Source organism: Sceloporus undulatus, chromosome 1, assembly GCF_019175285.1.
Source record: "Sceloporus undulatus isolate JIND9_A2432 ecotype Alabama chromosome 1, SceUnd_v1.1, whole genome shotgun sequence".
Classification (NCBI taxonomy): Eukaryota; Metazoa; Chordata; class Lepidosauria; order Squamata; family Phrynosomatidae; genus Sceloporus; species Sceloporus undulatus.
Window position 1 is genome coordinate 38432253 of NC_056522.1, and position 20745 is coordinate 38452997.

General features: G+C 38.8%; 1 protein-coding gene across 1 annotated transcript in view; it reads right to left on the minus strand.

Annotated features, from left to right (window-relative positions):
- Positions 1 to 20745, minus strand: part of USH2A (usherin) — a 665459-nt gene that overhangs the window by 421431 nt on the left and 223283 nt on the right. The window contains 2 exon segments of the mRNA XM_042475774.1: positions 278 to 379; positions 6405 to 6531. Of these exon segments, the coding sequence (XP_042331708.1) occupies positions 278 to 379; positions 6405 to 6531 (229 nt within the window).

The following is a 20745-nucleotide window of genomic DNA, read 5'->3' on the forward strand; positions in this document are numbered from 1 at the left end:
ATCTATCTATCTATCTATCTATCTATCTATCTATCTATCTATCTATCTATCTGAACATAATATAACTGTCAAAATGAACCCATCAGACAAGGCTGCATGGAAAAATTGAAAGTGGAAGGTAGGTAGCTGACAAGCAAACCATTTCTAAAGGGGAAGATGGTAGCATAAAACTGCATTGGCTGATGAGACTGCAGCTGCATGGCAGGCAATGATTACCACCTCAACACAAAATGTAGATGGGGACTCCTCATTTTAAAATCATATAATGCTTTCTCACCTGTGTCTTTTCTTATGATTGTAAAACCCCGTGGGAGTCCTCCAACAAAGACTCCTGTGTTCTCTCCAATAATGGTACTGCCACTGGTAGCGGAGGAGGAGCCTAAAAATAGTGGATAAATATTTTTTTGTGATTTCTTCATAAAATGGTGAACTAGAAGATGTTAGATCAAAATCTGATCTAAAATGGGATGTGGGTTGATAACAAATGTTACAACCATCAATGGCTAACAAGCTGTAAATACTGATACCTGCAAATTATATGCAAACGTAGCAGAGAGTAGCCACATGTTTCACTAGCAAATGTCCCCTTCCCCCTGCATTATATGGGCAGAGCAAGTACATTCCACGTCCCCCGGACCCCATGTCTGGAGGCGTGCGTTTGCTGCCCTTTTGAATGAGGCCAGCAGACAATTAGGTGTGGTGTTTCTACACCACATCAGGGAAGGGTTGGGGGTGTAGCTGAGGCTATTTAAGCCAGCACCACCCTTCCTTATCCCTCTTTGCAATTGTTCTCCCACCCTCCTGCCTCAACTTCAGTGTGGCTGTGTTGGTCACGTTAAGGGCCGGGTAGGAATTTTCTCCCCTTTCTTCTGGTTTTTCACCTACCTCACACTGTTGTTTGGGGTCTTGGAAAATTGGCTTAGGTGTGGACTTAAATAGGCAGTCACTGGCTGTTGATGGGGGAGAATTAATTGTCAGGTGAACACCTATGGCGCCCACTTGGGGTGAAGGTTAGACCTCTTAAACTTTCTCTTTAAGTCTTGCAACTAAGGAGAGAGGAAAAGAGACCTTCCTTAGGGCTGACCTGGGATATAACCCTTAATCAAGTCCTGTGAGTTGAATGAGGAATCTCAGGTTGGCGTTCCAAATGCAAGCTGGCTGGGGAGCAACCCAGTCATGGGTTTTTCCATGGGGCTCAGGTGTTTTGCCCAGGGGAAGCTGAGGGGGCGGTCTGAGGAATAGACCACTTGCCACAGCTGCTCCCGCACCAGGTTTTACAGGTTTTCAAGAAGACAGTTAAATAGGTTAATTCAATAAAGTGGCCCATTTTACAACCCATATATGTGTCTGGTCTCTTATTTCAAGTTGGACAGCAAACCGGTATGTCACCTGCTATAGCAGTTCCACAGACTACTTCCTATAGGGCTTAGATCCTGCCTCTCTTACATACTGCATCTCCCTGTATGAATCACTGAAAACTAGCATGGTGTAATTGTTTGAGCACTGGACTATGCTCTGGAGACTAGGGTTCGAATCCTTCCTTTGGAAATGCACTGAATGACCTCAGCCTCAGAGGAAGGCAAAAGCAAAACCCCTCATAACATCTTGCCAAGAAAACCCGGTGATAGGTTCACCTTAGGTCACTATAAGTCAGAAATGACTTGCAAGTGCAGAATAACAACAAATACAAGCCTGTCTGGGCCCCTAGAACTCTAGGAGTCATTCTTAGTCCCACAACCTTCACAGGCACATCTGGTGAGGACACAAGATAGGGCCCTCTCAGGACCTCCCACTAGGCTCTGGAATTCCTTTCCATGAAGGCTAGAATGGGATCTCCGTCCCTGCCCCCCCCCCCTTCTAGCAGAAAAAGACACTTTTTTCACACAACAAAGTTTTATCTGCTTTAATTTGTTGACTAATTTTGTATTTTGATTTTAGGGAAGAAAGTGGAATATTATCGATGATGATGATGATGATCATGATCATGATGATCACTGGTGCTATAATCGAAAAGGGCTGACTAAGGAAGGACCCAAAGCAAGGGCTGAGTGAGGAACCAGAACTGCTCTATATCCAACTACTCCTGGCAGTTTGTATCTTAGCATTATCACAAGGCATAGGGCCATTAATTTGCTGTCATGTCAGTGAAAAGAATTAGACTCATTCTTAGCATCTTTACTCTAGCAGATTTAAAGTGGTCTTATTCTATATGATGCTCATATTCTGCCCAGCATGGCTGATACCATCCTGAAGCAGTTGTCATGATCTAGCTTACTTGTTTCTGGTGTTATCTGAGTATTCATGTTATACACTTTTTCACACAAAGAAGAGCAGGGCCCAAACTGGGACAGTCATTCAACAACCACCTGAAAAACTTCCCATCCTGGCTAATGGATGACCCCTATATGGAACCCACTGCAGCTTATGGCTGAAGAAAGACTGACATGTGGAAATGTCTCCTCCCTGAACTAAGATAGAAAGAGATTACATGTGTTCCAGTCAACCTATAGCTCCTAACAAGGGCCTGTTACAGACTGCCAAAATAAAGCTGCTTCGGGTCTCTTTGGAGGTATGCTGTTTAAATGATGCATGCATCCTAAGAATCCAGAAGCTGCACCAAAGTTGCACTCCACTGCTTAGGAATGGAGTGTGGCTTTGGTGTGACCTCAGGACTCTGCTTCATTTAAATAGCATACCTCCAAAGAGACCCGAAGCAGCTTTATTTTGGCAGTCTGTAACAGGCCAATGAATGCCAAATCTGTTCTTCACTCTCATCTTGCAACTCTATAGCATGAGTTGTAACCTCTTGTAATTCCTTCCCTCAGATATGACCTTTCTGTTATGATACATACCATCCAACCAATGTAAAATTGTCCTATGAAGACCTAAACAAGTGTGCTTGCCTTTTTAAAAAATAAATTAAAAATATGGACACCAAGAGAAATATTTCCCCATGCCTCAATTTCCCCAATGTTTCCCAATTTTAAAGAGGATCAAGGGCTTTGAGATTCACCTGGGAGGCAAAATGAAGCCAATGGGCTGCACTTTCCCCATCCTTGGCCTAAATCCAATTTGCCACTGATGCCAAAGCACAAGGGAACTCCCTTCCCTTTATTGACCCATTGCAATCTCTGCAGGTGTTCAGAAAGGAGCTCTGTGGAATTTTTCAGACTCCCAGAATAGATTTTAGGTGTGTAAGAAGAGCTGCTGTGGAAAGGAAAGATCATTGCCCATTGTTCTACCTGATGTAAGTCCAGCGTTGCAGCCTGCATGGTGGAATTTGTGAGAGACAAAAGGTTGTGTCCACTTGCCCAGATTTTTATTTATTGATTTGATTTGATTTTCTATGCCACCTTACTCCCAGAGAGTAAGGTGGCTCCCAGATGGAAATCAATGAAAACCCATAGTTTCTGTCTAGTCACAAGGCTTGTAAATGTGTTCTCTGTTATGGTTTAATTCTCAAAATATTTGCAAAAATTCACAATTTTATATCTATAAAATGAATTCAATGGTTCTGGAAACAGCTATTTCAATTTATATTATATAATATATACTTATAATTTATAAGTGAGGATAGTGAATGGTCCACATTTTTAATTCATACTTCCTGGATTAATGTATGTCTCAAAACACTATTATCCTTTACACTTCTCCTAATTTTGTAATGTAGCTCTCTCTGAACAAACTGCATACAGAAATCTGTTCATTAGGCTGAACTGCATACAAAAAATGCATATATCCTATGGAAATTTACATATATACTGTGGCTATTTAACTAAATATCATTGTTGCCATCTGTGAGAGAATTCCATTACATATTTATGTGTGTGAAGAAGAAAGCAAAGAGGACAAAACAATGCCCTAAATTTTCATGAATTCAAACTGTTAAAATCCTGTTAGTATTGTACCAGAGAGTGATTAGTGTTGAGGTATAGTAGTTGGGGATGATGGGGCTTTAGCTGCAGTTAGAAATATAGATAGTGATGTCTAGTGCATAGCAGGGCCAGGTGTCTTATCGGGTGGCCTTGAGGGCCTGGCTCTCTGAGCAGGGAATGTGCTTTCAGTTCTGTGGGAACCAAGAGGGGCTTCGCTTGGCGGGTTTCTGCATGGGAGGGGATTTTGGCAGGTTTCTGCATGGGAGGGGATTTTGGCTTTTGGGAATTCTGTTACTTTGTCTGTGGGGAGGTGTGGTTAGTCTCAGCTAAGAAGCTGAGTGAGGCACATGTCTGATTCTGGATCTATCAATAAAGTGCTGTTGATTATATCATCAAACTGACTGGTTGATAGTCTGGGGTTCTGGGTGCTAACTGTATTCCTTACTTGTGCATAATCTATAACAAGGCTTCTGTTCTTGCAATGCTGTTTGCACATGGTTGTCTCCTGGATCCAGATTTCTTCATTTATACCATCCTACCATATATTATTATTAATATTTGAAGAGCTTTCTCATACTGTCCTCCGAAATGTGAAAGTTGGTGGCTGGGGGAAAGGTACTGTTTATGAAAATCTCTTTCCTTGCAGGATTTCCTGATGTCATTTTCTTGTTTACAGTACCATGAGAACTATTATTCTCCTAAGTGTTTAATTCTTAATCTGCATTTTTAAAACTGTTTACAGTGTGCTAGATTTTGCATGTTTCCTCTCCTCCCCCCTTTCCCTCTCCTCCTTTTTATTTATAAAGTGCTATGTATAAATTGCAATGAGTAAATAGCAATGCCCTAAAGACCAACAAATGGGTCCATAAAAAGATTAAGCCTGAAATCTCCCTGGAAACTAAAATGACTAACTGAGGCGGTTGTATTTTGGCCACATTGTGAGAAGGCATGACTCATTGGAAAAGACAATAATGCTAGGAAAAGCAGAGGGCTTTAGAAACACTGCACACTACTAGATGGATAGGGTGCTCACGGGTATGGCTTCACATGGCCTAAGCAGGGCAGTGGGGTATAGGGAGTCATAGAGATGTCTCATCACAGCATAGAAATGAATAAATTAGATGAATACAAACTAAAGTGATTTTTCTTATTTTTCAACATCCCATTTAAGATGGAGAAACATAGTGTTACAAATCAACAAAAGCAAACATGAATTATGTGTTCTTGAAGGACATGCACACATCTATCTGTTTTTGCTTTTCTGCACTGCATTGCACTATTATGCCATTCTGCATTTAATGCTAGAGGCTTGGAGATAGTAGAGAGCTAGAATTAATTCAAGTAAAGGAGTTCAGTTAACCTATTCACAAACACACCTAACTGCTTATTTTGACAAACATTCTAATCACTCAGTTTGAGTAAAGCAGAGGTAGATGGACTGGTGTCTCCAGGTGTTTGGGAGTACCCCTTCCATAAATCCCAACCACATGCTACACTAGCTGGAATTTATGAAAGTTGTAATTAAAAATATCTTGAATGCACCAGGCTGCCAACCCCTTGGGTTAGAGATCAACAGTAGGAATGTACAGTCTTACTAAGGAGATCAAAACATATCTTCTTTTTTTCCTCTCCATACTGGGCAAGAAGTCAAGAGCTTTTTTGTACATATTTGGTGAAGCATTTACATTTGCAAAGCTGGATTTTTGCACAAATTGCAGGAACAGTTTTAAACAAATTAACCTGCTGCTATGTTATTGTGTAGACCTAAATGTAACCATTGGATGGCAAGAGGTTTTTTTAAAAAAAATATCAATTAATTTTGTCTTCTGATCATTGTGCATGTGTTCTTTGCTTAGCAAAGATGAAATAATACTATTTTTGTGTAAATTATTGTGCAAATTAAGGAGAAACTGATGGGGAAAAGCACTGGTTGTTTTGCTCTTGCATAGAAAGCATAATGTAAACTGGCAATTACCAGGTTTTTCATGGTGCGTATGATATGTTGTGACACTGCTTCTCACTAACAGTAAGAAAAATAGTGAATATTCTTCCTATCCAATATCAACACAAAGAATCAAAACACACACGTGTTTGCTGTTTTTCCAGAAAGGCCATGAGAACAGAATTCAAAGTAAGAGATACACACAGATAAACTTTGTATAGTTTAATCTCATTTTAATATTCACTTTTCTGTGTGGTTTAACTGTATTTTTAAAAAATTGTAAGCTGCTTTGAGTCCCAATTTTGGGAGAAAGGTATGATAGAAATTTATAAATATAACAACAACAAGAACAACAACAACAATAATAATTTTCACAAGCTTCAACTTCTATGCACTTACTATGGCCTTCCAATTATAATGTACTGGACTATCAGTGTGGATGTTAAAAATGCTAAAACAGAGATTAGTGATGATGAGAGGGAAAAAAATCCATGGACTGTTTTAGAAAAAATAATAGCAATAATGCAGCAGTCACTCTTGAGAAAATTTAACAGTGGTCTATGAACTGATAGTAATGAACGAATTACCTGTGAACTGCCCATCTACAGTGATTGTTCCCAGCGCTTGATTTCTTACAGCAATTATATGGTGCCAACTGTTATCATTATATTGTCTTCCACCGTCATTATCTGGAGTTAGTGCAACAGCAGATCCCTTTTAAAAGATATTTAAACGATTAATAAAAAATGTGCCCAGTTAAGTCACTGAGTCATTGTTAAATCAGCCTTCAGATGCAAGGGTAATTTCATTTCAAACAGAAATTAGAATTTCCTACAGTATATAAAGATTCCTCTTGATGTTGAAATAGGGTAGAATGACTCAGAAATTAAACTTTTCAACTCTGTATACTATTCACTGGTGAATTATCATTACACACAACCTCATTGCACATATCTTCATTCAATAACATTAGTGCAATGTACTGAGCTGACTGAAACTGGTTTCAGAGAAGAAGAAGAAACAAATTAAACAAGAATTGCCAGTTGGTCCAATGCCTTTGCTGGCCAGTGACACCTATCATTGATGGTGGCCAGCTGTTTGTTGGTCCTTCCTTGTGCCTGGAATTAAAGAGTGCTGGTGAAAGTACTAGGACTGAAGGGTGCATATATACTGTAGAAAAAATGCAGTTTGACACCAATTTAATTGTCATGGCTCCATCTTACAGAAGCCCAAGATTTATATTTTTGTGAGGTACCAGAACTTGTGTGAAGTTGAGGGCTTTCATGGCAGGCATCTATAGGTTTTTGTGGGGTTTTCAGGCTATGTGGCAATGTTCTAGAAAAGTTTATTCCTGGTATTTTGCCAGCATATGTGGCTGGCATCTTCTAAGAATGCTGGCATGGAAAAGAGTGAGATATATATATACTGTGTGGCCCTGGGTAGGGGGGAGTGATTTCCAAGTTAATCTGTGTATTGTTCTGTTGTTGAATGGCAAGGCCTCCGGGTGGGAGGACATGCAAAGAGGGTTAGTGTCTGTTTAGTTAGTGATCATTGTCTGCTGGGAAAACTCCTGACCCCAGGTAGTTTTAATTTGCATTTTGCTGGGTCTTGATTTTAATGTTTTTCAGGATTGGTAGCCAAACTTTGCTAATTTTAAGGGTTTCTTTTTTCTGTTGAAGTTGTCTTGGTGTTTGTGGACTTCAATAATTTCCCAGAAGACAATGGGGCTTGACAGACCACCCTGAAAGGGTGGTCTGGAGCCACCCTTTTTTTCACCTGAGGGATGCCACAGCAACCAAACCCTGCGGCCTCCCTCCGCACCAAAAAGAACATGCTAAAAGCGGGTTCTTTTTGGTGCTTGCAGCAGATGCCATGAATGTGCCATTGGTACACTGTCGTGCATCAACAACACAAGTGCGGTGCCACGACATGTGGACACTGTGCCACGCTTGTGTCACCATAGCAGCCCCCATGTGGAAGGGGCTGTGTCATGATAGCTCAGGAACATGTTGTCACTCCGCATTCCCAAGCCCTAAAATCGGCCCCATGATCTCTAATTAAGCAAACACTAATCCTTTTTGCATATCCTCCCACCCTGAGGCTTTGCTATTCAACAACAGAACAATATACAGATTAACATGGAAATCACTCCTCCCTATCGGGGGTTACACTACACACACACACACACACACACACACACACACACACACTCAACTCTCTTCCGTGCCAGCATTCTATGAAGATGCCAGCCACAGATGCTGGCGAAATGTCAGGAATAAACTTTCTAGAACATGGCCACTTAGCCTGAGAAACCCACAAAAAATGAACCAGCACTCCTTTGCAGATAAATCTAATGACCTTGTAAAACTGCAAACCCCAGGATTCCATAGGATAGAGCCACAGCACTCAAAGTGGTGTCAAACTGCATTATTTTTACAATATAAATGCACCCAATGACATGGAAACAGAAAAGTCAGACATGAGCTGGGAGCCAGGAACCAGGAGTTGTGTGGGTGACAGAAATTTGAAGGACTCAGTCCAGATAAAGAGATTAGATGGTGGGATGAGACTCATATCTGGAATATAATAACAGAAAGATTTTTACTTTATTTCAAAAGAACAGTCCCAACAGGCAGGAGGAAAGTAGTGTTCTAGGTAACACTATTTTTTAAAAAAATGCTTACAGATAAAAGGGAAAAAAACAATATTGATGTAATTCTTACAGCCTACTAGCTGGAAGACATGGAAGATTTTCACACGGCATCATTATATCGTTCCTTTATCGTCCCAAAGTGTAGTGGAATCATCATAACAGATAGACGATTCCTGGAATCATCTATCTGTTAAGACAATTCCACTACACTTTGGGACGATAAAGGAACAATATAACAATGTTGTGTGTAAATCTTCATAGACTTTCCTGAAACAAATGATAAAATTTTCACAAAGGCAAATGATAGTAGCAATCAAAGTTTTGACTTCTTTTGCTGAAAATTTCATTCCTCAGAACATAAAAAAAATTATCTTGGATTTAACCCATACCATCAGACAAATTATTCCCATGTCATCTTAGAATTTATGTAGGAATGGCAATAATATTTTAGAAAAATGGCTCATAATTGCCATTTTGGATCCCATTTGGGATTGAGTGATATGATTGTGAGGTGATTGAGGGCTGAAGCAGATGGCCCAGAAGGAGAGGCCTGTGGCTGCTCCAGCCCCAATTATGCCAGCACCACGGTGACTACAAGACCTGCTTCCAAAGCAGGATGCCACCACAGTCCCAAACAGGCTGCCAGCAGGAGTAGATTAAATCCATTCCTTTTTGGGCTGGCTGTTCCTGGCTTGGTGCAGCTTTGGAGCAGCTTCTGGCCGCTCTGGGGGTATGCATCACATAAAGTGGCTTCTGGCCACTTTGGGGGCATAGTGTTAAAGTGACACATGCTCCCAAAGAGGCCAGAAGCCATCTTACTTGTCCTATGCATTTTGGGCCTGAAATATTGTGGCATAGCCTGTGCCAGTTTTGTTTGGGGGATGCAAGGGGTTTGTTGAAGGACAAGGCCCTCATTATTCAAACTATTCATGACATGGGTGTCTATATTGTGGTCTGCTAATTGTCCCTGGTAGATATGGTGTTAGGAGAGAAAGAGACATTAAATGTATTGACAAAGTCCAGAAAAGGCTAAACAGAGAAATCTGGAATGCCTTGATGAAAGGGTGGCCACTTTTTCTCACATCCTTAGATAATTTTTCAGAAGAATCTACAGAGCTGATGGCATTCATTTAACAAAGGCAGGTAATCTGTTGTTCCTGAGTGATCTGCAACAGGAATTGAGGGGCTTTTTAGTTAGCCTGGTTGGGAAAAGGGGTTAAACAGATGCTTTGGCTAACACCTAAGTCACCCATTTGGTGAAGGGAAGGGCTCTGGATCTGCTTCTTTAGGTCATGGGACCCAGGGGTGGGGAAGGAGACTTTCCTTGGGGCTGGCCTGTGGGTTGAGTCATGAGACTCAAAGGAGGGCTTCTTGAGTTGGTCTGCCAGTAGCAGGCTGCCCAGGGAGCAACCCAGCTTTTGGATGTTCCTTGAGACTCAGATGTTTCTCACCCAGAGGAAACTGGAGAGGAGGTCTGGATGAGACCATCTGCCTCAACTACTCCCACCCTAGGTTACTCCCTCTTTTGCATATCTCAGGGTTTAAATGTTAAATAGATTAATAGTTAAAATAAAGTGGCTCTAGTTCAACCCATTCTTTGTTCCTGATCTCTTTATTCCCATGGTTGGTCAGCAGTAAGTTCCCAATGACAGCATTTTCCATGGAGGAAAATATCACAGAAATTATTTTCAGGGAAGAAAAATGCTAATTCCTAAGCAGAAAATAATGTTGTTCTTTTGTGAAAAACACCTTACATGCTAATGTTGCATAGGAGAGTTCCCAAATTGTGTATAGTCTTCTTAAACTGCAGTTTTCAAAGATTTTCTCTCTGCAGTATGAAAACTGCTAAAATTACATGTTGCTTCATTCAAGTCAAAATTAGCAAAGAATTACATTCTTATATCTGTGATAGAGAGGGCTTTAAAAACTGAACTTAGGAAAGCCAGTTTTTAAAAGCTAGCACTCAAAAGATGCAAGGATGGATGATAGAGGAATGCATATATATAGGCAAGGAGGTATACAGTATAGTAGTCTAAAGTTGTAAGATTTATGTTAGAAAGGCAAAGGCTGACAATGAGTAGAGGCTTGTAGGGGGTGCTAAAAACAACAGCTTTTGTACACATTTTCTTTTCCTGCTCCTCGCAACTTTGATTGAGGAAGCATAAACATGGACATTGGAGGTGAAAGCTGTAGGCAGGAGTTTGAATGTATATTGTAATAAACATTCTGTTGAGATGCAGTGCTGGACAGATCTGTGCTTAAGCAATGCATACTTGTATCCACACTGTTTATTCTTCAGTCCTCTGAGTTTATATAACTATCTGCTGATTTTTTTGTCCACTGAAGAAAAAAGTAAAGTTGGAAACAATGAAGATTCAGGCAATTGGTTGTCACAGTGACCAAAAAGTGTGCTGGATAACTGAATATGTCAGATTACCACAATCTTCCTTCTTTTCAGTAAAGTTGAAGTAGAGTTAAGATCAAAATTTCAACTTCTGCTTGTTTGTTTCAAAGTTCATTTTTCACCTTATTGTATAGGAATGTAGGAACAGGAATGGCAAGACATTAGCAGGTCCTAGTTATGCATCCAAAGACATAAAAATCAATACCATTTTTGACACTAATTGCATCCTCTTTCAAACACTGCAGATTATTTATGGAAAGCTCTTTATAGCACCACATGAAGTAGTTTGAGGAAGAATCTATTGTCAAAAATGAATGCAGGCTCTGTACTTGGATAAATAAAGGATGGCCATCTACAAATAATCAGTCCTGTCCTTAAAAGAGCAATCACTCATTGAAACAGAGCATATGATAACATTTGAAGGTGACAGCTTCCTGGTGGCATTTGTATGTAAGAAGTGCATACAGAATTAAACTTCTCTCTAATCACAATTTTCTCTGTACTCTATTAAAACAGATATCCTAAACACATGCATAATTGTAAATTATTACAGAAGACTCATGATTTTAGTGATCTAAGTGACTAGCAACCTGGTAAATGAACTCTGTAAAAATTTTAATATCTGGGAAGAAAAACAGATGCCATTTTGATACTAAAAATAACCCAAAATTACAGTATTAGCACTCATGTGCTCAGTGTAGAACAAATATGTATGTTACAGAGAGATTTCCTTTTTTCAGTTTAAGATATAGTATTTAATAAAATGCATTATTGATGATCATAAAGATATCTAAATTAAGATTTACAGTATGTATAGTTCTGGAGGAACTTGAGCAAGGAAATCAGCATAGCTAACTGTAATCAGAATGACAATGGTACAGAAATAGAAACAGTAGACTGAATGCATGCTGTGTTATTAAGCATTTTTTCAGCAGCCATCAGCTATCACACAATTATGTCAATCAGGCCTGTGTCTGAAGTGAGTTCCCATTTAGCTATACAGAAGAAAGCTCTTAGAAGAACATCTTTGTTAAGACATCTGCCTACAAAGCTGAAAGTGCAGAAAAAATATATATTGGCATTGATTATTATTATTATTATTATTATCATTATCATTTCATTTTTTAAACAGAAGATGCTGCATTAGACAATCTTTGCAACTTTCCCCCTCCTAGCACTTTTGACAAGTTCACTGCACTACTTGGGGAAAACCCTAAGCATTTTCACAAGGGTGTGTGTGTAGTAATTAACCAACAGTTTATTCATCAGAGTACTGTAATCACTTTTCTAAAACCTGATGTCATCATGATAAGCATATATGGTATAGGTTTTTTTAAAAAAACAAAAACAAAACCAAAACCATGATGATATATATTATGTACCAAACACATTGCATTTTGTACATTATTTTTTATTGCCTTCCACACTATTTCAACATTTTAATATTTTACAAACACACATTTCATTATCGTAGTTTAATAATTAAAACCAGAACTGGTGTCATGCCCAATTAATGTGCCCTGGTAGCATGCCCATTAGTTTTTCCATTAGTGAATTCAACAATACTAATGGGATTACTAGCATGGGATGCTAATTGGGCGTGACATAAGAAACTGGCTTACTTCTTAGCATACCCTTGCTAATGATGAAATTAATGAGCATTTTATTAAATGCTGTCTCATCAAAGTGTACTTAGTTAGCGTTAAAATTGTTACAAACGATGCTGCATGCCAAAGATCAGGTGTCTCCAAAAGTGATTCTTTATATGTTTTGGCAACAACCCGGACTATTTTATTTTATTCTTCACAAATCATATTTGTTGCCACCCAACTGCAACATTTTAAGTTACATACCTACATCTGACAACCAGTGTAAATTTGTAAGGAATCACACTGTGGATTTGAGATGCGTATTTCTGAATTCTTCTTCAACATGTAAAAAGCTAAATGGCTACAATCTACAACTCATTTACTTTGCAATAGTATAGCTAGCTTTAATAGGAATTGTATGGGAGTAAAAGAATTTCATCCATACTAATCACATTTAAGTATTCTGTGTTAAATAACATCATTCACATTTCAAAAAGAATCACCACTATACAGAAAGTATAGATACATGCAGACTAGACTGCCCTTGGAGAAAAACCCTACATCCTCCTGTTAGGTATGTGCCTAGAAACTTTGTAGAATGGGAACACCATTTAAAACAAACAATAACAAGAAACAAACATCTGCTCATAGTAATTAGAGATGGGAGAATTTAGTTTATATCAGTAGAAACTGCTGCCTGTCATGTACTGGGAAAATGAAACTGCTTATTGTCAGGCTTTAGTCCTCCAGATGTTTCAGACTTCAGCTCCCATAATTCCTGCGTGCTGGCCATGCTAGCTAGGGCTTATGGAAGCTAAAGTCCAAAACACCTGAAGCATCAAAGTTTAAGAATCGTTTAATTTGAGCTGTAAAGAACCTTTCCAACGTGTTGAAACTACTTGGGGAGTAGGTTTTATCCCCTTGGATAATTCCTCTAAGATTTACACTAAAATCCACAGTGCATTCACTGCTCTACTGACATGAGACCTCCCAGCTCCCACTGGTCTACAGCCAGTTCTGGTCTACATCTACATCTAAAAGCTTGTTTACAAAAATATATACATGAGGGGAAAATGCATATAAAACACATTTTAAGAAAAGAAAATGTACAATATGCATATATTAGAGACACCTTTAAAATGTGGCTATTATGAAAAATGACATACAAATAGTGTATTCTAGGGAAAATTGTAGATGTTTTGGGAGAATTCACAAATGAAACTAAATACTACTTTTCAGATAGATTTTAGAACAAAATCACAAACTGCTGCAGAAACTGGACATGATTATGACTGAATACATGTGAAACTAATACACTGATATGGACTTATTTGTCTTTTTCTGACATTATCTAGAGGTAATCTTAATCAAATTTACAGACGATACAAAACTAGGAGTAGATAACACATTGGAAGATAGAATTCAAATGGACCTCGATACACTAGAAACTGTGGCTGAAATTAATAAAATGAAATTTATCAAGGAAAAAAATGCAAAATTCTACATTTAGGCAACAAAAACCAAATGCACTGGTATAGGATGTGGTGCTGCAAAGAAGGCACACAACAAATGACACCAACCAAAAAAGTGGGTTGCAGTGTTGTTGGACGTGCACCATTGTAACTTACTAACACTTTTTTGCTGCAGTATTATTTTCTTTGGTTAGAACTGCTGAGTATAAGCAAAATAGGATTATGATTATCCTCTCATAAGCAAACAGTGCAGCCTCATCCCACCACCTCTACTGGGCAGCTTGCACTTGACACACTGTAGTTACACCAAGAATCCTACACCTTAGCAAGCCCATTCTTATAAAAGGAAACTCCTCTAAATTTCCACTTTTGGTGCAAAGCTTTCAGCATCTCATTCTAAACTCTATGGTTGCTCCCACTAGCATACAAAACAGATCTATGTTCAGGAACTGAAGAAGAAGGGACTACTAGATCTCCTAAGGTATAAGGCAATTTGGTATTTTATTTAGATCATTGACGGAAATCATCAAACTCTACAGATATTGTTGGACTGCATATCCTAGCAGCCCTAACTAACATTTTTAATGGTGACGTGTGATGGGAGCTGCACTGCAACAATATCTGGAGACATGCACTATTCACGTAGTGAGACAGTGGCTAGGCAGAAGGTAGAAACTATGCTGTGTCCTTTTGAAAGAATGACAATTTTGGTTTGTAATTTTAAAATAACCCATTATAACTGGAGCCCTGGTGGCGCAGTGGTTAAATGCCTGTACTGCAGCCATTCACTCATAACCAGAAGGTTGCGAGTTCAAGACCAGCAAAAGGGCCCAAGCTCGACTCAGGCTTGCATCCTTCCGAGGTCGCTAAAATGAGTACCCAGACTGTTGGGGGCAAATTAGCTTACTTGCTAATTAGCTTACTTGCTGTTTACCGCTATTCCAAAGATCATAGCGGTGAACAGCAATATTTTAGAAAAATGCTCATAATGCCATTTGGATCCCATTTGGGATTGAGTGATAGGATTGTGAGGTGATTGGAGGGCTGAAGCAGATGGCCCAGAAGGAGAGGCCTGTGTCTGCTCCAGCCCAATTATGCCAGCACCACGGTGACTACAAGACCTGCTTCCAAAGCAGGATGCCACCACAGTCCCAAACAGGCTGCCAGCAGGAGTAGATTAAATCCATTCCTTTTTGGGCTGGCTGTTCCTGGCTTGGTGCAGCTTTGGAGCAGCTTCTGGCCCTCTGGGGGTATGCATCACATAAAGTGGCTTCTGGCCACTTTGGGGGCATAGTGTTCAAAGTGACACTGCTCCCAAAGAGGCCAGAAGCCATCTTACTTGTCCTATGCATTTGTGAAATATTGTGGCATAGCCTGTGCCAGTTTTGTTTGGGGGATGCAAGGGGTTTGTTGAAGGACAAGGCCCTCATTATGTCAAACTATCATGGACATGGTGTCTATATTGTGGTCGCTAATTGTCCCTGGTAGATATGGTGTTAGGAGAGAAAAGACATTAAATGTATTGACAAAGCCAGAAAAGGCTAAACAGAGAAATTGGAAGGCCTTGATGAAAGGGTGGGCCACTTTTTCTCACATCCTTAGATAATTTTTCAGAAGAATCTACAGAGCTGAGGCATTCATTTAACAAAGGCAGGTAATCTGTTGTTCCTGAGTGATCTGCAACAGGAATTGAGGGCTTTTAGTTACCCTGGTTGGGAAAAGGGGTTAAACAGATGCTTTGGCTAACACCTAAGTCACCCATTTGGTGAAGGGAAGGGCTCTGATCTGCTTCTTTAGGTCATGGGACCCAGGGGTGGGGAAGGAGACTTTCCTTGGGGCTGGCCTGTGGGTTGAGTCATGAGACTCAAAGGAGGGCTTCTTGGAGTTGGTCTCAGTAGCAGGCGCCCAGGGAGCAACCCAGCTTTTGGATGTTCCTTGAGACTCAGATGTTTCCACCCAGAGGAAACGTGGAGAGGAGGTCTGGATGAGACCATCTGCCTCAACTACTCCCACCCTAGCTTACTCCCCTTTTGCATATCTCAGGGTTAAATGTTTAAATAGATTAATAGTTAAAATAAAGTGGCCCTAGTTCAACCCATTCTTTGTTCCTGATCTCTTTATTCCCATGGTTGGTCAGCAGTAAGTTCCAATGACAGCATTTTCCATGGAGGAAAATATCACAGAAATTATTTTCAGGGAAGAAAAATGCTAATTCCTAAGCAGAAAATAATGTTGTTCTTTTGTGAAAAACACCTACATGCTAATGTTGCATAGGAGAGTTCCCAAATTGTTATAGCTTCTTAACTGCAGTTTTCAAAGATTTTCTCTCTGCAGTATGAAAACGCTAAATACATGTTGCTTCATTCAAGTCAAAATTAGCAAAGAATTACATTCTTATATCTGTGATAGAGAGGGCTTTAAAAACTGAACTTAGGAAAGCCAGTTTTTAAAAGCTAGCACTCAAAAGATGCAAGGATGGATGATAGAGGAATGCATATATATAGGCAAGGAGGTATACAGTATCGTGTCTAAAGTTGTAAGATTTATGTTAGAAAGGCAAAGCTGACAATGAGTAGAGGCTTGTAGGGGGTGCTAAAAACAACAGCTTTTGTACACATTTTCTTTTCCTGCCTCTCGCCAACTTGATTGAGGAAGCATAAACATGGACATTGGAGTGAAAGCTGTAGGCAGGAGTTTGAATGTATTTGTAATAAACATTCTGTTGAGAGGCAGTGCTGGACAGATCGTTGCTTAAGCAAGCATACTTGTATCCACCACTGTTATTCTTCAGTCCTCTGAGTTTATATAACTATCTGCTGCTTTTTTTTTGTCCACTGAAGAAAAAAGTAAATTGGAAACAATGAAGATTCAGGCAATTGGTTGTCACAGTGACCAAAAAGTGGCTGGATAACTGAATATGTCAGATTACCACAATCTTCCTCTCTTTCAGTAAAGTTGAAGTAGAGTTAAGATCAAAATTTCACAACTTCTGCTTGTTTGTTTCAAAGTTCATTTTTCACCTTATTGATAGGAATGTAGGAACAGGAATGGCAAGACATTAGCAGGTCCTAGTTATGCATCCAAAGACATAAAATCAATACCATTTTTTGACACTAATTGCATCCTCTTTCAAACACTGCAGATTATTTATGGAAAGCTCTTTTAGCACCACAGAAGTAGTTTGAGGAAGAATCTATTGTCAAAAATGAATGCAGGCTCTGTACTTGGATAAATAAAGGATGCCATCTACAAATAATCAGTCCTGTCCTTAAAAGAGCAATCACTCATTGAACAGAGCATATGATAACATTTGAAGGTGACAGCTTCCTGGTGGCATTTGTATGTAAGAAGTGCATACAGAATAAACTTTCTCTAATCACAATTTCTCTGTACTCTATTAAAACAGATATCCTAAACACATGCATAATGTAAATTATTAACGAAGACTCATGATTTAGTGATCTAGTGACAGCAACCTGGTAAATGAACTCGTAAAAATTTTAATATTGGGAAGAAAAACAGATGCCATTTGATACAAACCCAAATTACAGTATTAGCACTCAGTGCTCAGTGTAGAACAAAATGTATGTTACAGAGAGATTTCCTTTTTTCAGTTTTAAGATATAGTATTTAATAAATGCATTATTGATGATCATAAAGATATCTAATTAATATTTACAGTATGTATAGTTCTGGAGGAACTTGGCAAGGAAACAGCATAGCTACTGTAATCAGAATGACAATGGTACAGAATAGAAACAGTAGACTGAATGCATGGCTGTGTTATTAAGCCTTTTTTCAGCAGCCATCAGCTATCACACAATATGTCAATCAGGCCTGTGTCTGAAGGGAGTTCCCATTTAGCTATACAGAAAAAGCTCTTAGAAGAACATCTTTGTAAGACATCTGCCTACAAAGCTGAAAGTGCAGAAAAAAATATATTGGCATTGATATTATATTATATTATCATTATCATTTCATTTTTAACAGAAGATGCTGCATTAGACAATCTTTGCAACTTTCCCCTCCTAGCATTTTGACAAGTTCACTGCACTACTTGGGGAAAACCCTAAGCATTTCACAAGGGTGTGTGTGTAGTAATTAACCAACAGTTTATTCATCAGAGTACTGTAATACTTTTCTAAAACCTGATGTCATCATGATAAGCATATATGGTATAGTTTTTTAAAAAAAAAAACCAAAACCAAACCATGATGATATATATTATGTACAAACACATTGCATTTTGTACATTATTTTTTATTGTCCTTCCACACTATTTCAACATTTTAATATTTTCAAACACACATTCATATCGTAGTTTAATAATTAAAACCAGAACTGGTGTCATGCCCAATAATGTGCCCTGGTAGCATGTCCATTAGTTTTTCCATTAGTGAATTCAACAATACTAATGGGATACTAGCATGGGATGCTAATTGGGCGTGACATAAGAAACTGGCTTACTTCTTAGCATACCTTGCTAATGATGAAATTAATGAGCATTTTATAAATGCTGTCTCATCAAAGTGTACTTAGTTAGCGTTAAAATTGTTACAAACGATGCTGCATGCCAAAGATCGGTGTCTCCAAAAGTGATTCTTTATATGTTTTGGCAAAAACCCGGACATTTTATTTTATTCTTCACAATCATATTTGTTGCCACCCAACTGCAACATTTTTAAGTTACATACCTACATCTGACACCTAGTGTAAATTTGTAAGGAATCACACTGTTATTGAGATGCGTATTTCTGAATTCTTCTTCAACATGTAAAAAGCTAAATGGCTACAATCTACAACTCATTTACTTTGCAATAGTATAGCTAGCTTTAATAGGAATGTATGGGAGTAAAAGAATTTCATCCATATAATCCATTTAAGTATTCTGTGTTAAATAACATCATTCACATTTCAAAAGAATCACCACTATACAGAAAGATAGATACATGCAGACTAGACTGCCCTTGGAGAAAAACCCTACACCTCCTGTTAGGTATGTGCCAGAAACTTTGTAGAAGGGGAACACCATTTAAAACAAACAATAACAAGAAACAAACATCTGCTCATAGTAATTAGAGATGGGAGAATTTAGTTTATATCAGTAGAAACTGCTGCCTGCATGTACTGGGAAATGAAACTGCTTATTGTCAGGCTTTAGTCTCCAGATGTTTCAGACTTCAGCTCCCATAATTCCTGGTGCTGGCCATGCTAGCTAGGGCTTATGGAAGCTAAAGTCCAAAACACCTGAAGCATCAAAGTTTAAAATCGTTTAATTTGAGCTGTAAAGAACCTTTCCAACGTGTTTGAAACTACTTGGGGAGTAGGTTTATCCCTTGGATAATTCTCTAAGATTTACACTAAAATCCACAGTGCATTCACTGCTCTACTGACATGAGACCTCCCAGCTCCCACTGGTCTACAGCCAGTTCTGGTCTACATCTACATCTAAAAGTGTTTACAAAAATATATACAGGAGGGGAAAATGCATATATAAAACACATTTAAGAAAAGAAAATGTACAATTGATATATAGAGACACCTTTAAATGTGGCTTTATGAAAAATGACATACAAATAGTGTATCTAGGGAAAAATTGTAGATGTTTTGGGAGAATTCACAAATGAAACTAAATAATCTTTTCAGATAGATTTTAGAAACAAATCACAACTGCTGCAGAAACTGGACTGATTATGACTGAATACATGTGAAACTAATACATGATATGGACTTATTTGTCTTTTTCTGACATTATCTAGAGGTAACTTAACTCAATTTACGAGATACAAAACTAGAGTAGATAACACATTGGAAGATAGAATTCAAATGGACCTCGATACACTAGAAACTGTGGCTGAAATTAATAAAATGAAATTTATCAAGGAAAAAAAGCAAATTCTACATTTAGGCAACAAAAAACCAAATGCACTGGTAAGGATGGGGGATACTTTGTCTCAGAGTACTGCGCATGTGAAGAAGACCTTGGGATATTGTGATCATAAATTGAAGATAGCCAGCAGTGTGGTGCTGCAAAGAAGGCACACAACAAATGACACCAACCAAAAAAGTGGGTTGCAGTGTTGTTGGACGTGCACCATTGTAACTTACTAACACTTTTTTGCATGCATTATTTTCTTTGGTTAGAACTGCTGAGTATAAGCAAAATAGATTATGATTATCCTCTCATAAGCAAACAGTGCAGCCTCATCCCACCACCTCTACTGGGCAGCTTGCACTGACACACTGTAGTTACACCAAGAATCCTACACCTTAGCAAGCCCATTCTTATAAAGGAAACTCCTCTAAATTTCCACTTTTGGTGCAAAGCTTTCAGCATCTCATCAACTCTTATGGTTGCTCCCACTAGCATACAAAACAGATCTATGTTCAGGACTGAAGAAGAAGGGACACTAGATCTCCAAGGTATAAGGCAATTTGGTATTTATTTAGATCATTGAGAGAAATCATCAAACTCTACAGATATTGTTGGACTGCATATCCAGCAGCCCTAACAACATTTTAATGGTGACGTGTGATGGGAGCTGCACTGCAACAATATCTGGAGACATGCACTATTCACGTAGTGAGACAGTGGCTAGGCAGAAGGTAGAAACTATGCTGTGTCCTTTTGAAAGAAGACAATTTGGTTTGTAATTTTAAAATAACCCATTATAACTGGAGCCCTGGTGGCGCAGTGGTAAATGCCTGTACTGCAAGCCATTCACTCATAAGCCAAAGGTTGCGAGTTCAAGACCAGCAAAAGGGCCCAAGCTCGACTCAGGCTGTGCATCTTCCAGGTAGCTAAAATGA